This window comes from Trichechus manatus, unplaced genomic scaffold (assembly GCF_000243295.1).
Source record: "Trichechus manatus latirostris isolate Lorelei unplaced genomic scaffold, TriManLat1.0 scaffold00122, whole genome shotgun sequence".
NCBI lineage: Eukaryota > Metazoa > Chordata > Mammalia > Sirenia > Trichechidae > Trichechus > Trichechus manatus.
The window spans coordinates 2,634,683-2,655,769 of record NW_004444058.1 but is presented as its reverse complement, the minus strand read 5'-3'; the positions used below and the strand labels follow the sequence as shown (position 1 = coordinate 2,655,769).

Genomic DNA, 21,087 nt, shown 5'->3' with positions numbered 1-21,087 from the left:
AGAAAAAAATCTCTTAAATATCCAGGAAAAAAGAAAATCTGATGTCATTGGACTTTGATAGACATGCTTCATGCCAGAAGACAGTGGAAGAAAGAAAACATAAGTCTTTATATTCAACTAAACAAACTTTCAAGTATAAAAGGCACAGGAAAACTATCATCAACATGTAAAAAATCAGGGAGTACTCTTCCCATAAACTCTTCCTTAGCAACATAATAGAGAATGAGCTCTATTCTCATAGTCTACAGACCTCAACATAGGACTAGTGGTAAGCATCAGGTACAATTACACATAGAATTAAGACCAGATCAGGGACACAAGGCAGAGACTATAGCATGTACTAGCTATATGCTTTGTCAACATACATACAATACAACTAGAATACATGAAGAAAAAATGGGGAGGGCATATGGAAACATGTTTACATTATTTTTTTGTAATCACATTGTTGTGACAGTGCTGATATTGCTTCCATGAGAAAGATTTTGTGTGAAACATGGGATAAAACAGATGAGTAGCCATGTGATATTTTGAATTCTCTCAGGAGGGTTCTCAGTGTGGGAAATAGGAGACACAGAAGATGTTAGATACAAAAACAGTCCTGAATTGGAAGTGTCAGTATGAACTCTTGTGGTATTTTATCTCCTAGCTCTGTTCTTAGGCTGGGTTCTCTAGAGAAGCAAAACCAGTAAAGCATACAAATATATAAATAAAGAGGTTTATATCAAGGAAACAGCTCTCATGATTGTACAGGCTGGAACATCCCAAGTCTGTGGATCAGGATAGAGGCTTCTCCCAATTCACGTAGCCGCAGGGGCTGTCAAACCCAAGATCAGCAGGTTGGAGTGCAGGGTCCTTGCTCATAGTCTGTGAAGAGTGACGAATCTGAGGACTGGCAGGCAAGACTGCAAGGCTTCTCCTGATTCATGTAGCTGCAGGGGCTGATGAACACAAGATCGGCAGGTCGGAGAGCAGGGCTCCTGCTCACAGGCTGTGAAGATTGACGAATCCCAAGACTGGCAGATAAGCTGATAGCTCAAGTCCCAAGAACTAGAGGTCAGACAAACAGGAGGCAGCCGCAGGATCCAGAGCGAGCAAAAAGCCAGAACGTCCGCTTATATTCGGATGCAGGCCACATCCCCGAGGAAATTCCCTTTCAACTGATTGGCTACTCACAGCATATCCCACCATGGGAGCGATCACATATAAACACTGAGAATCATGGCCCAGCCAAGTTGACACACAATCTTAACCATCACACTCTGTCTACTGAAAAGACCTGGAAACAGTAATCAGCCCAACATCAATTAGCACCCCCAGCACCAAGACTGTGGTCTCTAAATGCCACTCCCACTAAAAGAAGCCAGCAAGTGTGCAAAGATGGGGATGTGAATGGGTTCCCCAGGAGGAGGGATGGGCGGTGGCTGGCCAGGCAGCCTGGAGCCACCTGCAGGCAGTGGGCATGAGTTTACCAGGGAAGTGGGCAGCACATTGTAGGTTTTCTCCCCGTCACTGCATAGGTGGAGGGCAGAGCATCAGAGGTCAGCGGTGGAGGTTGTGTTGAGTATGATGGAGGGAGGAGTGTATGGGTAAGTGGGGCTATAATCCATTTGGCTGCAAGGTAACCTGGTAAGCAGGAGAGGACATCGGGGGAGAGAGGCAGTGAGGAGGGGATCGAATCAGTGGACTAGACATCCCTGAGGGGCCCTCCAGGAGAAAGGACTGGTGTACATGAGCCACATTTGGGGCACCATGCAGGGACATGCCTGGAAACATGAGGTGCCCAGCTGATGTGTCCCTGCAGCCAGGCTGCATCCTTTGCTTGTCCCTTCATGCTTTTTAATTACTGAGGCCTTATGGCATGAGCTTTCTGTAGCCCTCTCCAAGACAGCTCCTGTCTTAACTTTTGGCAATTTCAATTTACATGTATATAGTTCTTTAAAAGTTAAACACATACATTTGTTCATCTAGCACACATTTATGGTGTTTCTGTGAGGGGCCAGATGTGGTTCTAGGGCACTGGGCTTACCTTAACAAGGAAAACAGACAAAACCTCCTCTTCTCATGGGACTTATTTCCCAGAAGGGCAGGTGAGAGCTAAACAAGCTACCAAAGTTTCATAGTACGTTGTTGTTATCAAGTCAGCCCCTGATTCATGGCAACCCCATACACAATGGAACTAAGTGCTGCCCGGTCTTGTACCATTCCCATGATCAGTTGCAGATTGGACTGTCATCATCCGTAAGGTTTTCATTGGCTGATTTTCAGAAGTAGATTGACTGGCCTTTCTTCCTAGTTTGTCTTAGTCTGAAAGCCCTGTTCAGCATCATAGCAACACAAAAGCCTCCACTGACAAGCAGATGCACTGGCTGGGAATCTAATCCGGGTCTACTGGATGGAAGGAGAGAATTCTACCACTGAACCACCACTGGCCCATTCACAATACATTAACAAAAAAATCCCATTGCCATCGAGTTGATTCCGACTCATAGTAACCCTATAGGATGGAGTAGAACTGCCCCAATGAGTTTCCAAGGAGCGCCTGGTAGATTTGAACTACTAGACCTTTTGGTTAGCAGCCGTAGCTCTTAACCACTACGCCACCAGGGCTTCCACAGTACATTAGAGGGTGAGAAGAAGCTGAACAAGGGTGGAGGGTTGAGGGTGGGTGGTGAGAGCCCTCACTGGAAGGTGCTTTCTCTCTGCAACTTTAACTTGCATTTCATCCCCTAAAATCACACTACCCATGAACCCACTCCCTCTTCCAGCAGGTCTTGGCATGCTGTGGAGCTGCCGACCAGGCTGATTTCACCCAGTTGTCTAGACCCAGCCAGGCTGACCTTACCTGGCTGGTGAGGCCCAGCCAGGACAGGGTGGCGTGAGCCTGAGAACGTGGTGGAGACAGAACAAGAGGCAAGGAGAGGCAGACAGAGTTGGCGTGAGCACAGAGGGGAGGAGGGGGCTTTGCGGGGCCTTGACACCATCTCTGGAGCTGTCCTCATGCACCCTCACATGCCTGCCTAGGACCCGCTCCGGGTTTGACACACCGCTCTCAGCCTCTGAATCAAAACATTTCTCACTTGAGGCTAGCAATGAGAACCTGCCCTTATTACAGAGTCCTTCTCCCCCTCCTGCTTTATCCCCTGCTCCATGACCTCCTTCTCACTTCTCTTAGGGAGGATCAGGGACTCTTCAAGTCATGCAGTGTGTCAGAGCAGGCGGGCTCATGTCCGGATCCCCCCGCTGCCAGAGGGTTGCTCTCTACACACATGTAACTCTCACACACACTCAAACATGCACATTCACACACACACATGCACAGTCACATATGCACTCATATACATACACACAGACTCACACATATACATATTCATAAGTGCTTACACGTGCAGTCATAGACATGCACACTCACCCACACAAGCTCACTCACACATACTTGCACACACTCATACACATGCACAGTCATGCACATGCACACACAAATACACTCATGAACGTACATGCATACTCATGCATATGTGCAAATACATATACACAAATGCACCTATATGCACACTCACTCACACTCATACACACATGCACTCACACACATTCAGACATGCACTTATACACACATGCACACACATATAAAACTCACACATGGGCACAAATATATGCATGCACACACATGCTCATACACACACAAATGCACTCGTATGCACTCATACACAGTGCACTCACACATATGCACGCTCACACATATGCACAAACACACATGCACACATAGGTGAGCTGGGCAGTGTGCAAGTCAGCCTTGCTCCCAGGCCGGTCTCTGCCCAGGTCTGCAGTGTTGTGCAGCCTAGCCCTATGGTCAGCCTGGCCCCAGGTCCAACTGCTGAGGATTCTTGGCAGGTAGGGTCCAGAGGCCAGGCTGGTGGCACAAGGGTAGGTGGAGGGATTGCCCTGAGCTACATGTGCCAGGCCCTGCACATGGCCCTCACCCAGCAGCCTCACCTGTTAATCTCTGATTTGCAGACCAGCTCAAAGCTATACTCCTTGGCCTTGGTGGGCTGGAAGATCACATCGAGATGCAAACTTTCCAGTGGCAAGATCGTCCCAAACCCATCATTGGGCTGAATGTCCACGAACTGGCAAATGAAAAAATCCATTGATGCCAAAATGAGAAGTGTGTTGGTCTTTGCTGGGGGAGTGTTGCAAAGGGAGCTGTGTGGACATGTGTGTAGCAGAGGTGTGTGTGAATGGGCACGTGTGTGTTTGAGAATGTGAGAAAGTGTGAGAGTGTATGAGTGTGATGTGTGTATATGTGTGTCAGTGTGTGATGGTGCAGTGCAGTTAATTACTTAATATGGCCCTTCTAGCCATAGTCTTTGTGACTTCCCACACAATGACTGAGTGGGACTATGCAAATGAGGTGCTTCTGGTCCACCAAGGGGACTGGACAACTTGCTAATAAATACAAATAAGGTACATGGCACCCTTGTGGGGGTGGGACCATGCAAATAAGGTGTATGGAACCCTAACGAGGGGATTAGTCAGTTTTGCCATCCCACAGAGGCAGAAAGGGGAGACTTGACTACCACCAAGAAGAAGAGATGGGAGCGGAGCACATCATATGGACCCAGGATCCCTTCGCTGAGACCCTCCTAGACCCAGAAGACAGAGAGAGGAACTGTAACACCGGAGACAGCAAGATGGTGAGAAGCAGCTGCAGAGAAATGGTGGCAGCAGAGGAAGCAGAACCAGGCAACTGACAAGAGATGGCTAGGTGAATTTTCCAGCCCATGGAGCAGAACTGAGTGCCTTCGAGGCAGAAGGCTTGCAGGCAGTTAGGTGCCTCCGGACTGAGGTGCCTCTGGCACTTGTCAACAGAGTTAGGCTTGCCAACCCACTGAGTGCCTTCATGCTGAGGCTCACTGGTGGAGTGGGGTGCCTTTGGGCACTTATTGGTGGAGCTGAAGAGCTTTGTAATACTTGCCCGAGCAGGGCAGAGGCCGGGCCAAGGGGCCGAGGGCCAGAGAGAGACCTGCTTGTGGGTACGGCTGAAAAGAAGCTGTCCTGATAGAAGAACTGTATCCTGAATTGTAACCTGTTACTTCCATAATAAACCCCACAAAAAACTACCTAACTCAACCCTGTTAGTTCTGTGTGGCCATTGCAACAAATTATTGAACCCAGCAGAGAAGTAGAGAGCACCATGGGGGGAACGGCTGGTATTAGAACCGGTAAAAAGGTTGGAGGGTGGAGGCACATCTGACCTCCGCCTCATAGGAATTAGTCTTAGGCTGTTGATCTTGATTCTCCTTCCCCCTCATGAAGTTGGAGGAGGTCAGATGCCCCTACCATGTCATTTTTACAGGTGTGTGTGTGTGTGTGTGTGTGTGTGTGTGTGTGTGTGTGTGTGATGGGTGTGTATGGATGTGCGATGGGTGTGTGGGTGTGCGTGCGGGTGGATGGTAGGGTCTACGATGAGGCAGCCCAGGAGGGGTAAGGAGGAGGCTGGGGCTCGGCTTGTCTTGCTTGCCTTGCAGGGTTCTGGAAGGAAGGGTGGGGAGAGGAGTCTGGAATTCATCTGAGAGGGGGCTGCAAGGGTGTGGCAGAGCAGGGAGAGGGAGGGAGAGACAGAAATCAAGAAGAGGCAGAGAGACACCTGGCGAGGCAGAGATTCGTGGTGGTGGTTGGGGTGCAGGGAGAGGATGGGCAGAAAGACACAGGTGGGAGTGGAGTCCAGGGGAGGGTCTGGGGCCTGTTGGTACCCAGGACTGGGGCCCAGAGCAGCAGCTGCCTGTGACCTGGTCCTCATGGCATCCCCACGCTTGGGCCCCCTTTTCAGCCCCCTGGCCACGGCTGACCACAGGAGGTACCTTGGGGAGTCCAACGAACCCGAACTCCTGGGGCAGGAGGGCGTGGTTGTGGAGGGTGACGCTGGTTTTAATCGCCTCGTAGATGGTGCAGTAGCCAAAATCCACCTCCGAGGGGCTGATTTCCAAGTCTGAGGTTGTGACGATGGCATGGACAGTGAACTCCACAGGCCTGATCTGGGTACAAAGGACAAATGAGCATGCCCAGTCACCTGCAGTAGGTTCTACCGCGAATGTTCCCAGACACGGCAAAGGCACTGCGAGGAAGAACAAGCACCACTGCTGCCTTGTGGCCATGGTACATTGATTCTTCAGGAACACAGAGTCTGTCTTTAAAGGAACCCCGTTTCTTGGGAGTGCCCTGGCTTGTGAGACTGTGAGGCTGAGTCACATGGAAGCGGCCAGGAGGAAGCAGGGGCCGTGGGCAGGTGTGGGGGAGGGCACGTGGTCCTGATGTAAGTGTACACACGTGTGCACCTGTGTCTGTGGTATACTGTGCATGCATGCATACATTACATTGTGTGTGCCTGTGAGTGTGGTGTGTTGGTTGCACTGGGTGTGTACATGTGTACTCTGTGTATGAGTGTGTGCACATGGGGGTCTGTGAGTGTGTGTGGTACACTGGGTGTGTACACATGAGCACCTCTGCGTATGTGTGTATGAGTGTGTGTGGTGTGTTGAGTGTGAACATGTGCACCTCTGTGTATGTTTGTGTATATGTGTGCCTGTGAATGTGTGTGGTGCACTGGGTGTATACATGTGCATACCTCTGTGTATGTGTGTGGGTGAGTGTGTGCACATGTTCGCACGAGTTCGGAGGCCTGGGCCAGCCCACCCTGGACAGGATTTGGAGGCTCTTGGATCATCCAGGCTCTCCTTTGGCCTGCAGACCACCCCCTACTTCTCCCCTGTGCTCTTGGTGGCTTGGGCAGGAGATACCTCTGGCCATCAGCCATCAGAAGCCGCCCCAGAAGGCAGGTGAGGGCAGGCTCTGCGGAGTCAGAGCCCTACTTTTCGGAGTCCTCACTCTGCACAGAGCCCACCCCCCAGAGCAGCCCAGCCCCCCCAGAGGAGCCTGGCTTCTGGGGACTTGGAAGTGAGGCGCTGCACCCGGTGTGGGACCACACGGACCTGGTCAGCCACCCAGATGGTCATCGGGGCCTCCAGGACTCGGGACTCCTTGTCAAAGTATTTCCCTGCGTCTTCCGAGAGGGAGTGTCTGAAAGAGGCGGGTATGTGCATACGTACTTTTCTCCTTTGTATTTTCTGCAATGCCAGTACAATAGGTCTATAAACAGCACTTTTAGATCATGGCAGCTCTGAGACACATGAAACCCAGAGCTCCAGAGCAGATCCCATGGCAGACCTCCTGGGCAGGGTGACAGTGCACGTGCAGGCTGAGTCTCTCCGTGCTGAGTCTCCGAATCGGCTCAGCGCTCCAAGGAGCACCGTCGGTGTCCAACTGGGGGTGTCAGCCTGTTTCTGAACAACTGGACTCAAACCCACATACGTTTTAAATTTTGAAAATGCATAATCACTTGTTTAAAAATTTGCTTTCTCGTTATAAAAGGAAACCGATAGTATGATAGAAATTTCAGAGAGAGTACAAATAAGAAAAAGGAGCCCTGGTGGCATGGTGGTTAAGCACTCAGCTGCTAACCAAAAGGTCAGCAGTTCATATCTATCCAGCAGCTCCCTAGGAGAAAGATGTGGCAGTCTGCTTCTGCAAAGATTACAGCCTTGGAAACCCTGGGGCAGTTCTACTCTATAGGGTTGCCATGAGTTGGAATCGACTCAACGGCAATGGGTACAAATAAGAAAAGAGAGCTCGGTGTCATTGCGATGGGCAGCTGCCAAGGCCAAGTCACTGAGGCAGCTCTGATTTCAACAAACTGCCTCAGCCACCGCCCCCATCCCCTCCTTGGCTCCTCTCCGTCCCCCTCACCGTGGAAGGAACTTGAGCTGCACCGAGTAGGATGACAACGCCTGGATGTAGCCGGTCTCCGGCAGGAGCTCCATGTGGGCCCGCAGCTCCTTGCACACCTCAAATCTCAGGCGCAGGGCCGCCTTTGACCTGTGGGTGTTGGACATTGAGATGGGGGACTCAGGGCCCTGGGTCCCAGAGGTGGGTTCTCCTGAAACGGAATCTGCGAGCAGTCTTAAAGGTAAGAGCACCTCGACTGGAAAATGGCGCTGACGATCAGTCCTCAGAGCCCAGCGAGTCTAGAGAGAGGGTCTGTGGGGCAGGGTGTTGTGAGGGCTGGGAGGCATGTGCAGTGGGACCTCCAGGGGTTCTGCCCTCCTTCTGCCTGGGCCAAGGGTTGGGAAGAGGTGTGCAGGTCCTGACCCAGTCCTGGGGCAGGCAGGTGCCCACACTCCCACACTCCCTTGCCTCCCCCCTCTTCTCTCACCCCTGTATCCCTTCACCACAAGGCCCCCAGAGCACAAGCCACTGCAGAAGGAACGAGGAGGACAGGTGTTGTGAAATGACCTTGTTTGGAAATAAGGTCTTTGCAGCTATCATTAATTAACAGGAGGTCACACCAGAGTAAGGTGGGTCCTAACCCCATCTGAGTAGTGTCCTTGTAAAAGAGGAGAGACAGAGACACAGAGAGGGAAGAGGAAGACAGCATGTGACCACAGAGGCAGAGATTGGAGTGATGCAGCTACAAGCCAAGGAACTCCTGGGGCCACCAGAAGTTGCACCAAACAAGGAAGGACCAACCCCTAGAGACTTAGAAGAGAGCAAGGCCCTCCTGACACCCTGAATTTGGACTTTTGGCCTCCAGAGCCATGAGAGAATAAACTGTTATTTAAAGCTTCCCACCTTGTGGTTCATAGTTACTACATGTGTGTAGACTAGAACTGCTGCGTAGGGTTTTCAAGGCTGTGACCCTTCAGAAGTAGATCACTAAGCCTTATTTCTGAGGTGCCTCTCGGTGGGTTTGAACTGCCAACCTTTCGATTAGTAGTCTGGCACTTAACCATTTGCACCATCCAGGTTTCTATGAGTTGGAATCGACTTGAGGGCAATTAATAGCAACAACTTTGTGGTTCCTTGTTCTGGCAGCCCTGGAAGACTCAGATGGGGGCCTGGGTACTCTGGAGGTGGCTCACCACATAGAATTGTGGCTCCTGGACCCCTTCCATCCTCCCAGAGCTCCCTCTTGAGGCCACGGAGGAGGGGAGAGATGGATGCAGGGGGAAAAGAGGGGCCTTCCAAGTGTGGTCTCTCACCACGGTGCCATAGGTAGTATGGCAGGTTGCACTTGCCCTCCTATTCTGCCTGCTCCTGTGCTGTCACAGAGCTCTCAAACACAGTGCACACCAGGCTCCATGACCCACTTGTGCCTGCATGTTGATGATGCATGCTGCATCCGGGCACTGCCTCTCTCCAGCCTCACATTTAGATACATTCTAGATACTTCCCAGTGGGCATCAACAGGCCTCTCAGACTCCTTATGACCCACCCCCCCAGCCTTCTTGAGGAGGGCAAGATGCTTCAAGGTGATGTTGCACATGCCCCTACTTGGGCAGACCCCTGCTGGAGCAGACATATGTGGTATGACAGCATGATGATGGCACTCTGACCCATGACCTGCTGTTATGGATTGAATTGTATCCCTCAAAAATGTGTGTCAATTTGGCTAGGCCATGATTCCCAGTATTATGTGACTGTCCACCATTTTGTCATCTGATGTGATTTTCCTATGTGTTGTAAATCCTATCTCTATGATGTTAATGAGGTGGGATTAGGGGCAGTTATGTTAATGAGGCAGGACTCAACCTACAAGATTAGGTTGTGTCTCTTAAGTCAATCTCTTTTGAGATATACAAGAGAGAAAGACATGGGGACCTCATACCACCAAGAAGCAAGAGCCAACAGAACAGCGTGTCCTTTGGACCCAGGGTCCCTGTACTGAGAAGCTCCTAGACCAGGGGAAGATTGATGACAAGGACCTTCCCCCAGAGCCAACAGAGAGAGAAAGCCTTCCCCTGGAGCTGGCATCCTGATTTTGGACTTGTAGCTTCCTAGACTGTGAGAGAATAAATTTCTCTTTGTTAAAGCCATCCACTTGTGGTATTTCTGTTATAGCAGCACTAGATAACCAAGACACCTGCACAACGAGCCTCTGCAGTGGCTGGCCCAGATGGCCAGGACATGGTCAATGACTGCTGCTTCCCTATTTTGCTCCCCTGTTCAGCTCAAGACCAGCTAGAGAAAGCCGACTATGCCCCCCTAGCCAATCATGGGGATACCCCCACCTAGTCATCTGCCCCGGTCTTCCCACCTAGCACCTCCTTCAGGGTGCACTGAAGCCATTCCTGCTTCACTCTTGGCTCCCTGCCCTGGCCTGCCTCTGAGTCTCTGTGGCCGACACCTGTGTGTCCTCTCTGAGTAAACTGCTTCTCTTCTCCACCGAGGGCCTTGTTATTTCCACAGGAGGGGTGATCTCTAAGCTAAAGAAGGAGAAGGCCCAGCTGCAGGGTGCTGGGTCCTTTGTCCACAGCAGAACCAGGAGTTGCAGCTCAGAGCCTCCCTCCCTCACCTGTCTCCTGGCTACCCAGTCCTGCTGCCCAGTGCCCTGGCTACTGCACCCCCACTACCCTGAGCATCCCATCCACAGAGGATTCAAAGGCAAAGAGAAGTTGGCTGAGGGACACGTACAGGGAGCTGGGCCCTGAAGGGTAGCCCCCACATGAGAGACCCCGCAAGGCACGAGGGTCTCTCCTGTGGCCCAGGAGGTAGAAAGCCTCTGTGATGGTTAAGATTGTGTGTTAACTTGGCTGGGCCATGATTCTCAGTGTTTTAATGTGATCACTCCCATGACTGAATATACTGTGAGTAGCCAATCAGATGAAAAGGAGTCTCCTTGAGGGTGTGGCCTGCATCTGAATATAAGCAGATGTTCTGGCTTTTTGCTCACTCTGGATCCTATGGCTGCCTCCTGTCATCTCATCTCTGGTTCTTGGGACTTGAGCTGTCAGCTTATCTGCTGAACTTGCAATTCGTTGATCTTCACAGCCTGTGAGCGGAGCCCTGCTCTCTGACCTGCCGATCTTGGGTTTGCCAGCCCCTGTAGCTACACGAATCAGGAGAAACCTTGTGGTCTTGCCTGCCGATCTTGGAATTTGTCAACCTTCACAGCCTGTGAGCAGAAGCCCTGCTCTCCGACCTGCCGATCTTGGGCTTGCTAGCCTCTGCAGCTCCATGACTTGGGAGAGGCCTCTACCCTGATCCACAGACTTGGGATGTTCTAGCCTCTACAATCGTGTAAGCTGTTTCCTTGATATAAATCTCTCTCTTTATATATATTTATACATTACTGATTTTGCTTCTCTAGAGAACCCAGCCTAAGACAGCCTCCCTCCCTACCTCCCTCCCTCGCGTCCTTCGAACAGAGAGCCCTGAGCTGGCTCCACCAGTTTCACTTTTTGTTTCAGATGCTGCCGGCGGCTCTTCCTTGAACACGTGTTAACACCTTTTGCTACCTCCCTGTCCATAAAACTGGCCAATGAATCAAATCCACAAATGGCTAATACTGAACAAAAACAATCCCTAAACAAACTTACATTGCCAATCTGTGCCTGGGAAGGGGGGTATTGAGAAAGCAAAACTGGCCCTCTGGCTTTCACACACCCATTACTACAGAGCACATGGCACACACATCAGAAGCAGGTGCCCTTTCATCCTGAGACAGACTCAAGATGCACAATGCCCCATCTCCTGGTCTCCCCAGTAAACACACCTGTGCTCTTCCTTCAGGTCCCCACCTCCCTAGTGACATGGCTCTATCCTTGACTCTGTCACACCCTCGAAGATATGGCAGTTGTGGGAGGAAACTGCTCCCCTCCCCCCGTAACCTTGGTAACCTGTGCTTTTTCCTTCAAGTCCCTGACGTAGGAAGAGATGAATGCAGAACAATACAGGCACGGTGGTGGTGGTGGTGGTGGGGTGGCATGTGGGGCTTGCTGGTGAAGTGGGCTTTGCAGGCAGGGTGGGGGCACACTGTGGTTCCTTGTCTGCCTGGGTCAGACGCATGGGGGTGGGGCTGGAGATTCGTGGTCAGTGACGCTCTGTCCTCTCACCTGGGGCCAGATACACACAGGGGTGTGCGATTCATGGAAGTTCACTGTGCTCTGTTCTGAAGATCTGCCTGCCTTTCACCAAATGAGTGGGTGGGCACGGGCGAAGGCATACATGCTATGGAGGGTTTTCTGTGACCCCTGGGCCAGGGACCTGGGGGGAGGGGCGGGGGGCCCACCCAGGGTGAGGGGCTTGAGCCATGTGACTTCGGCATGCACAGTAGTTAGTTTCCTATCACTACTGTCACAACTTCCAACAAACTCCATGGCTTAAAACAACACTGACTGACTCTCTCACAGTTCTGGAGGCCAGAAATCTGAGATGGTTCTCACATGGCTAAAATCATGCAGTCAGCAGGGCTGGTTCCTCCTGGGGCTTGGGAGCTAGGGAATCCATTTCCTGGCCTCTTAGGGCTTCTAGAGGCCTCCCATATCTCTCGACTTTTGGACCCCTCCTCCATCCCCAAAGCCAGCAATTGCATCTTTCCGTCCTCTACCTCCGTCGTCATGTCCCCTCTCTGACTCTGATCCTCCTGCCTCCCACTCCTAAGGACCCTGTGATGACATTGGGCTCACCTGGATCATCTAGGACAATCTCCCATCTCAAGACCCTTAGCTTCGCCCAATCTTCACAGTCTCATGTTCCACCCCAGGGCCTCTACCAGCAGGGAATCCTGGTACAGCGGTGCTCACCTCGTGTGTACGAGCACGGAGTCCTGGTACAGCCGGTCGTACATGCAGATCTTCAGGTCCACATTGGGCTTTGGTACCCAGACGGGCACATCGATGGCAATGCCGATGACTCTGAAGTACAGCTGGGTTGGGAATGTAAATTCAGCAACACACATCAGCGACGCAGGTAGCAGAGGAGCACCAGCCAGCATAGAACTTGCCAGCAGAGCTCCACGACTTGCTGAGCTATTTCAAGTACTGGGAGGTCAATAATTAAACAAGCCACGCTCTGAAGTTCTGTGGTGCTTTTCATGTCGTATAATTGCTAAAAACATTTTATTATAAACATTTCTAAACATAAAAAAATAGAATACTATAATGAATCCCCATGTAGACATCACCAGCTTCATAACTATCGACATTCTTAGGCTGCTTAAAAGAAAACTTACTGCACTATAACTCATCATACAGAAAAGTGCACACATTGTGAATCTTTCACAGATAATAACAAACGCAAGCTCAGTACTAGACCATGAGGCTGAGGCACAAATGGACTGGGGTGGGAGCAGGGGAGTTGCCACCCCACCCAGATTCTAGGCCCACAGAGTTGCCAAAAACATAACCTGTTTCTGGGGCCAGAGATGAGAAAATAGGACAGAATAAACAGAAAACTCACCCAACAAAATGGAGCTGCTGGAAGGGAAGAGCAGTAAAGATGGTGGTGTGCTGGCAAATGCTTACAACCAGCTCTTTATGAGTGTACTTGGTGTCTGTGCATATGTGTGCATGTTGTGCATGTACACGTGTATCATGTGTACACATGCACGTATCTGTACTGTGTGTGCACGTGTGTCTGTGTGTGTTGGCTCTGCTGTCAACCATTTGTGTTACCAACTAGCCGTCTGATCACAGCAAGTGCCTTCTGTGGTTGTTGGGGTGCAGCGAAAAGGTGAGTTGCTGCTCAGTGTGAGTCGGGGCTCAAGTGGTGTGGACAAAGCGTGGGAAGCGGCAGCAGGAGTACTTACTGTTGGGTACTGTGGATTCTTAAACACTACTTTGAACTTGGTCTGGACCTCTCCTGGGATGATTGGGGTGAAGATGATAGGCACCTTGATGGAGCTGAAGGGACCAATTTCACCTTCTGTTACCTGCACAGGGAGAGACACACCTGAGGAGACTATTAAGGGCCTTCCACTGACCACCATGACGTGTCCCTGGGGTGGCCACTGGGCCACACACAGATGCAGGTTGAGGGGCTTCGCCTAGCTTGGACCTGCCCCATGAGGGTTTACACTTGCAGCAGGGTCCCAGCCAAGAGGCCACCTGCCCCAAAGCCTGACCCTGTTCCCATCCTCCCCCCGACCCACACCCCATGTCTCATGCTTTGGCCCAGGAGGCACCAGCTTTAGGGTCTCCCCACACTGGGCCAAGCCCCCCCACCCCCACCCCAGGAAGCAGCCTGGTCACTTGGGTCCTGCCCAGTGCTGATGAGATCCAAGCTGCCCAGAGGCAGCCAGTCAGAGGCCAGACTGTAGCCTTATTTGGCTCAGGTCAAGCAGAAGGCCGCCCAAGATCTGAGGGCACAGCTGCCCTGACTTGGGCAGTGTGGGTGTGGGGGTGGCTGGGCCTCCTGACCTCTCCCAGTTGGATCTCCGCCTCATCTTCGCCTTGAGGCATCTCCATGATGGTGGTCATCGTTACCCCCTCAGATTCTGGAAGGAAGATGTGTCAAGTATGAAGTGGGTGGGGTTTTCAGTCCCCACCTCACCCCCACCAGGAGCCTGTCCTCCATGCACACAGCTCATCTGTGGGCTGCTGTGGGCCACGGGGGCTGCTGGAGTGTCAGGCGGACCCCCTGCCCCTTGCTGTGGGGCTCACCCTTGGGGCCCGGGCCGCCACCCAGGCCGCTGATCAGAGTACTGCGGAGTGCAGATAGAACCCTAGAGAGGGTTCTGGAAACTCCATCTTTCCCTCTCCCCTTCCTGGGGTTGTTCTAAGGCCCTGATGGAGAGGAGGGGGGTGCAGGGTACCCAGGCTGGCCTCCTGCCCTTCCCTGGCCTGGCTCACAGGTTTGCTTGTTCAGACAGACAAAGAAGGGGTCTGAGAGCACAGGAAGAATACAGTGGGGTTCGTGGGGCCTGCAGGCAGCAGAGGGAAGTCTCCAATTTCTGAGTCCCTTCCCCTGTCTCGAGGTGGGCTCAGAGCTGGTGAGGGTGAGGTCATGGGTGTGAGATGCATGGCGCTGGGCATCCTGATCCCTTATGGAGCTCAGTGCCCTGAGGGGTTGTGTCCTCTTGTCTGATGGAGGTCTTGTGAGCTCAGGGTGAGATGGCTACCCCTGTGGATGCTGCTGAGGAACCCCCAAGCCCCCAAACCTAATTCCGTGGTGGGGTAAGTTCAGGGCTGAACAGTCTGGGGGTGCTTCTCAGGTGAACACGTTGAGACCGTGTGAGCAGGAGACCGTGGGGGTTGGGGGGAGCCTGAGCCTGGGAGTGGGGGCTGCCGTCACAGAGCCCCACACACTGGGGGCTTCTAACAGCAGACACCCATTGCCTCAGTTCTGGAGGCTGGCAGTCTGAATTCAGGGTTTTGGCAGGGCTGTGCTCCCTTTCAAGGCTCTAGTGGGGGGATCCTTCCTTGTCTCTTCCAGCTTCTGGTGGCCCCAGGCATTCCTTGGCTTGTAGATGCATCATTACATGGCCAACTTCCCTCCCTGTCTGCATCTTTTCTCTTTTATAGGACACCACTCAGATGAGGTTAGAACCCACCCTTTTCCAGTATGACCTCATCTTAACTGACAACACCTTCAAAGACCTATTTCCAAACCAGGTCAGGCTCACATGTTAGGACTTGAACATAAATTTTTGGGACACAATTCACCCCCTAAAATGGTGGGAGGCAGGGAGAGAAAAGGCCCAGGCAGGAGGAGACCCTGGGACAGGCGTGCTGGGAGGGCAGGGAGGAGGAGAGGACAGGGAGCCAGCGAGCAGGTGCGCCCTGAGGGTGTCTTCCTGTAAAGCTGCCAAACAGGGCAGCAGTAGCTGAAGAAAGTGGGGTCAAAGAGGTGTTTTATTGAGCTGAGGAAATAACAGAGCCGGTGCCACAATGATGGAGGAAAGATAGGTGTGAGGGATGTGGGGGAGAGGAGAGCCGATGTGGAGTGCAGCCCCTGTGCAGCGGAAGGGGGTCCAGCACAGGGGAGGTGAGTGGGTGCCTCTCCCTCCACAGCTGTCATTTCTAAGAGAACTGTCAGCTAGGGGAGGATTTAACACAGTTTGGAGCTTTGTAGGTCTGCATGCTCCCCATCCCCACTTGTCAGCTCTTGGTTTTGACCCACCCCTGGGGCTCACCGCCTGTAGCTGATGGGAAGGGCCCTGAGAGAAGATTCTGCCTCCGCATGTCTGAGAAGGGCTTTCTGTTGACTTGCAAAGAACAGACACCTAATTCACTATGGGAAGCAAAGCTTACGGAAGAGTAGGTCAGCGGCCTTTCCCAGCATCTTTGTGCCTCCAGCCTAGCTCCAGGCTGGGTCAAGGATGCTGGACATCTGCAGCCAGCATGGCTCAGGTTCCTCTGGGTCAGGCCACTGTGGAGAGCCCTAAGCGGATGTGCTGGATCCGCCCTGGGCTTAGCACCCTGAACACCAGGTCCTGCTGGCCCGACTCTCTGGTAGCAGCATCATTTCCTTACAGAGCAGGATGCATCATCCCTGGGGGCCTAGGGCTGTCAGAGGCAGTAGGCACCCTGTTCTGGGCTCCTCCTACTATACACATGACATCAGCCTGGGCCAGGAGGGCAGGGGACAGAGCTGGCTGCCCACCACCTGGACCATTACATCCTTGGCTTCATCAGGAGTAAGCGCCATGGCAGCCTGGAACTGAGCCTTGGGTCCTCTCTGCACCCCGAACCCCAGCTGGACTCTGGGTCCACCCTGATTCACTGTGTGGATGGTGTTGTGGTCTCTTAGTGTCCAAATGGACCTGTGTTAATCCATTTGTCTGGAACATAAGCTTGCATACATTCTAGAATCAAGCTCCTCAATGACTAAGAAAGTTGTCTTTAATCGTGTCCAATTTTATCTGCTCCATGAGTTCTGTTTCAATCTTGGGCATGTAATGTCTGCCTGGATCTGAGTTTAGGTATGTTTCAACACAATATTTTAGAACATTCTCAGCAAATATGTCTTTCAGTATTGTCTTTTCCTGACTCCAATAGAAAACAGCAGACCTTCTCACTCTGTCCTCCATGGCTCTTACCATTCCTTTCACATTTACATCTCTGTCTTTCTGTCAACATTTACATAATTTCTCTGAATCTGTCTTCTAATTCACTATTTCTCTCTTCAGTAATGTCTAATCTGCCATTTAACCCACTGACAGAGATTTTATTTTCAATTATATCCTAGAAGTTTTATTTGGTTAATTTTCAAACCAACTTGATCTTGTTCCGCTGTGATGTTTTCAAGTCCCTCTAATTTTTCAATGTATTAAATATACTTATTTTTATTTTTGATGTCGGATAATACCAATATTTGAAACACACAAGACTGCAATTACCTTAGTGATTTCTGTGTGTCATGAGTGATTTTTTCATTTCCTTTTATTAAGGAACATTTACTTACATTGAAAATCACCCATTTTAGTGTAAACTTCTGCGAGTTTTGACATATGCATACAATTGCATATCCACTACCACAATGAAGATACATAACAGTACCATCACCCCAGAAAATCCCCCAACTCACCGCCAACTCACCGCCCCTACCCCTAGCAACTGTTGATATATATTTCTGTCCCTATAGTTTTTCCTTTTCCAGAACGTCACATAAATGGAGTCATACAGTTTGCAGCTTTTTTTGCATCTGGCTTCTTTCACTAAGCATAATGCACTTGAGAGTCATCCAGGTTGTCATGAGCATCAGTAGTTTGTTCCTCTTTAGTGCTGAGTAGGAGTGCGTCATGTGCAAGTCCCACAGTTGGTTTTTCTATTTGCCAGTTGAAGGACATTTCAGTAGTTATCAGTCTTTGGCAATTACAAATAAACCCTCTATAAACATTCATGTACAGGTTTTTGCATGAACAGAAGTTTTCATTTCTCTTGGCAAATACCTAGGAATGGGATTGCTGAGTCATATGATGCTTAACTTTATAAGAAACTGCTAACCTATTTTCCAAAGTGGTGCTAACATTTTGCATCCCCAGTGGAAACGTATGTGAGTCACTGTAGCTCCTCATCAGTACTTGGTATTGTCAGGTTTTCTCTTCTTTTTACCCATTCTAATAGGTATGTAATGGGATACCACATTATGGTTTTAATGTAGAATTCCTTAAGCAGTAATGATGTTGAGAATCATTTCATATGCTCATTTGCCATACATACATCTTCTTTGGTGAAGTATGTGTTCAAATCTTTTGACCATTTTGAAACTGGATTATTTTTTAAAATTATTATTAAGTTTTGAAAGTCCTTTATATATTTTTGATGCAAGTTCTTTATCAGATATGTGATTTGCTAATATTTTCTGCCAGTCTGTTGTTTGTCTTTCATTCTCTTAATGCTGTCTTTCAAAGAGCAGACATTCTTAATTTAAAAAATGGATCACGCTTCTGATGTCATATCTAAAAAATCTTTGTCTAATCCAAAGTCACGGATTTCTTCCAATGTTTTCTTCTAGAAGGTTTAGGTTTTACATTTAAGTCTATGATCTATTTTGAATTCATTTATTTGCGTCTACTGTGTGGGGAATGGATCAAAGTTAATTTTTTTGGCATATGTCTGCCCAACTGTAAAGGCATCATTTGTTGAAAAGACAGTGCTTTCTCCAAGGAACCACCTTTGCACCTCTATTGATCACATTAACTACATATGTGTGGGTCTATATTTGGACTCGCCATTCTGTTCCACTGAACCTATGTCCTCTCCTTTTGCTAATACCTCATTGTCTGAACTACTGTAGAGTTATGTTGTTAGCTTCTGTTGAGTTGGCCCCATGCACAAGAGAATGAAACACTGCCCAGTCCCGCACCATCCCCATGATTGGTTGCAGATTGGACCTTCGTGATCCATGGAGTTCATTGGCTGATTTTTGGAAGTAGATCAGCAGGTCATTCTTCCTAGTCCGTCTTAGTCTGGAAGCTCTGCTGAACCCTGCTCAGCATCATAGCAACACGCAAGCCTCCACTGACAGATGGGTGGTGGCTGTGTTTGAGGTGCACGGCTGGGAATCGAACTTGGGTCTCCCACATGGGAGGCAAGAATTCTACCTCTTAACCACCAATGTCTCCATCCAAGTAGCCTAGCTCAAGCTAAAAGAACAGAAGAGAAATTTTAGCTGCTGTCCAACACAGAAAAGACAGAATTTGAAGTTTTAGTTCCGCCCAATTAGCGGTATGCTCAAATAAAAGTATAATATCCTTTAAATGAATAGTTTTAACTAAGTGAATCAGTTAGTTGCCAGGAGACCTGCATTATGAGATGTGCCAGCGGTTGAAGAGAAAGTGTGCCAGATGAAACTCTGGATCATCAGAAAAGAATGAAAAGCATTATAAATGGTAGATATCTGATTAAATGCAAAAGACTATCTTTTCTTTTTCCCCTCTAAATTTCTTTATAATGCATAAAACTATCTAAACCAAAACGTATAACACTGTATCATGTGGTTTACAATGTATGTTGCCGACATTAATATATATGACAACCATTGCATAAAGGGTGAGGGTTATAGATGGGCCCGTATGACTGCAAGGCTCTTACATTTTTATGTGAATTGGTACAATTTTAACTCTGAATAGACTACGAAGAATCAGCAATGTATATTGTAATCCCTAGGTCAACCACTAAAAAATGCAGAGAGGATAGCTGTGTGGAAAGTCAAATCCCACTTCTCTGACACCAAAATGTTGATCAATCCAAATCAATGTATTATCAATTCCATTCCCCTTCATTCCACTTCTGTCCTGACACCAGCTGCACATCCAGCAGTTATCTCATTCCTCTGACCCTAACCACCTGGAGCTAGCTCAGCTCTCACAAGTTAAAGGGCACAGTCCTCCAGATTGCCAGGTCGGCCCAAGACCTCAGATGTCAGCTCAAGCTTAAGGATCCCCATGACACTATCATTTCTGATCTGCTGGTTACAAATTTGGGGTTTTCCCACTACCCGTTCAGGATGCCAGACATAAGTTCAGGAGTCTCCAGGGCTGTCCCCACTTCTTACCTGCTGGCTCCCACCTTCTTCCATAACTCATTAGAACAACTCACAGAACTTACAGAAAGTGCTGTACTTATGATTACAGCCTTACTATAGCCAAAGGATACAAATGAAGACACACAGGGTGAGGTCTGGGAGCTTCCAATATGCAGACTCCATGTACTATGCTTCCACGTGTACCCATGTTTGTCACCAACCAGGAGACCCAAGGAGCTTCTGTTCCGGAGCCATTACTGGGGCCTCATTACACCGTCTTAGTTAGTTTACTCAACCTTCAGGCTCCTCCTCTGAAGTCAGCTAATATCACACAGTGGTCTTTCTGGCCTGGCCAGCCCATGCCTAGGGGGCATCTCATTAGGATAAACCCTCAAGTTGATCTGGAGGCCTCATCAAAGACACTTCCATCACCAGGGAAATTCCAAAGGTTTTACAGGGTCTCTCTCAGGAACCAAGGACAAAGACCAGATTCTTTAAGTAAAGTTAAATTCTTTATCCCGCAGTGGCTAAAAAGCCAACAGATAAAATGGAATTCTAAAAAAATACTAAAGTAACCCCAAAGAAGACTAGAAAAGAGGAAAAACAGCAGGAAAAACAAACAAAAAGCCAGATAGGACAAATAGAAAAGAGATAGTAAGATGATAACATGAATCCAACAATATCAATAATTACATGAAATGTAAGTTAACTAAAACACTCTGATTAAAAAGCAGAGATTGTCAGAATGGGTTAAAAAAAAAAAAAAAAAGAAGACCCAACTAGATGCCTGTCTATAAGAAATACACAGAGAGGTTGAAAACAATTGGATGGAAAAAGACACCAAGCAAACAGTAAGCATAAGAAGACTGAGTGATTATATTAAAATCAGATGAAATAGATATTAAGACAAAGTAGTACAGGGAGAAAAACGGACCTTTGACAATGATAGAAGGGACAATTCATCAGGAAGACATAACAATTATAAACATATATATGCTTAATAACCAAAAAACCAAACCCATTGCTCTCCTCTGACTCATAGTGGCACAAAGGGACAGAGTAGAACTGCCCCATAGGTTTTCAAGGCTGTAATCTTTATGGAAGCAGACTGCTACATTTTACTCCTGTGGAGCGGCCGATGGGTTCACACTGCTGCCTTCAGGTTAGCAGCCAAGCGCTTAACACACTGTGCCACCAGGGATCTTACTGCTTAATAACAGAGCTTCAAAAATTCACAGAATTAAAGTGAGAAGCAGACAAATCTACAATCAGGTTTTTATATCA

General features: G+C 49.4%; 1 protein-coding gene across 1 annotated transcript in view; it reads right to left on the bottom strand.

Annotated features, from left to right (window-relative positions):
* CFAP74 (cilia and flagella associated protein 74) overlaps positions 1–21,087 on the bottom strand; it is a 77,123-nt gene that overhangs the window by 20,122 nt on the left and 35,914 nt on the right. Inside the window, exons 18-24 of the mRNA XM_012557839.2 lie at positions 14,253–14,329; positions 13,643–13,765; positions 12,639–12,760; positions 7,804–7,932; positions 6,990–7,077; positions 5,862–6,035; positions 3,994–4,127 (exon numbers count right to left, since the gene is read on the bottom strand). Coding sequence (XP_012413293.1) covers positions 3,994–4,127; positions 5,862–6,035; positions 6,990–7,077; positions 7,804–7,932; positions 12,639–12,760; positions 13,643–13,765; positions 14,253–14,329 — 847 coding nt within the window. The remainder of the gene's footprint in view (positions 1–3,993; positions 4,128–5,861; positions 6,036–6,989; positions 7,078–7,803; positions 7,933–12,638; positions 12,761–13,642; positions 13,766–14,252; positions 14,330–21,087) is intronic.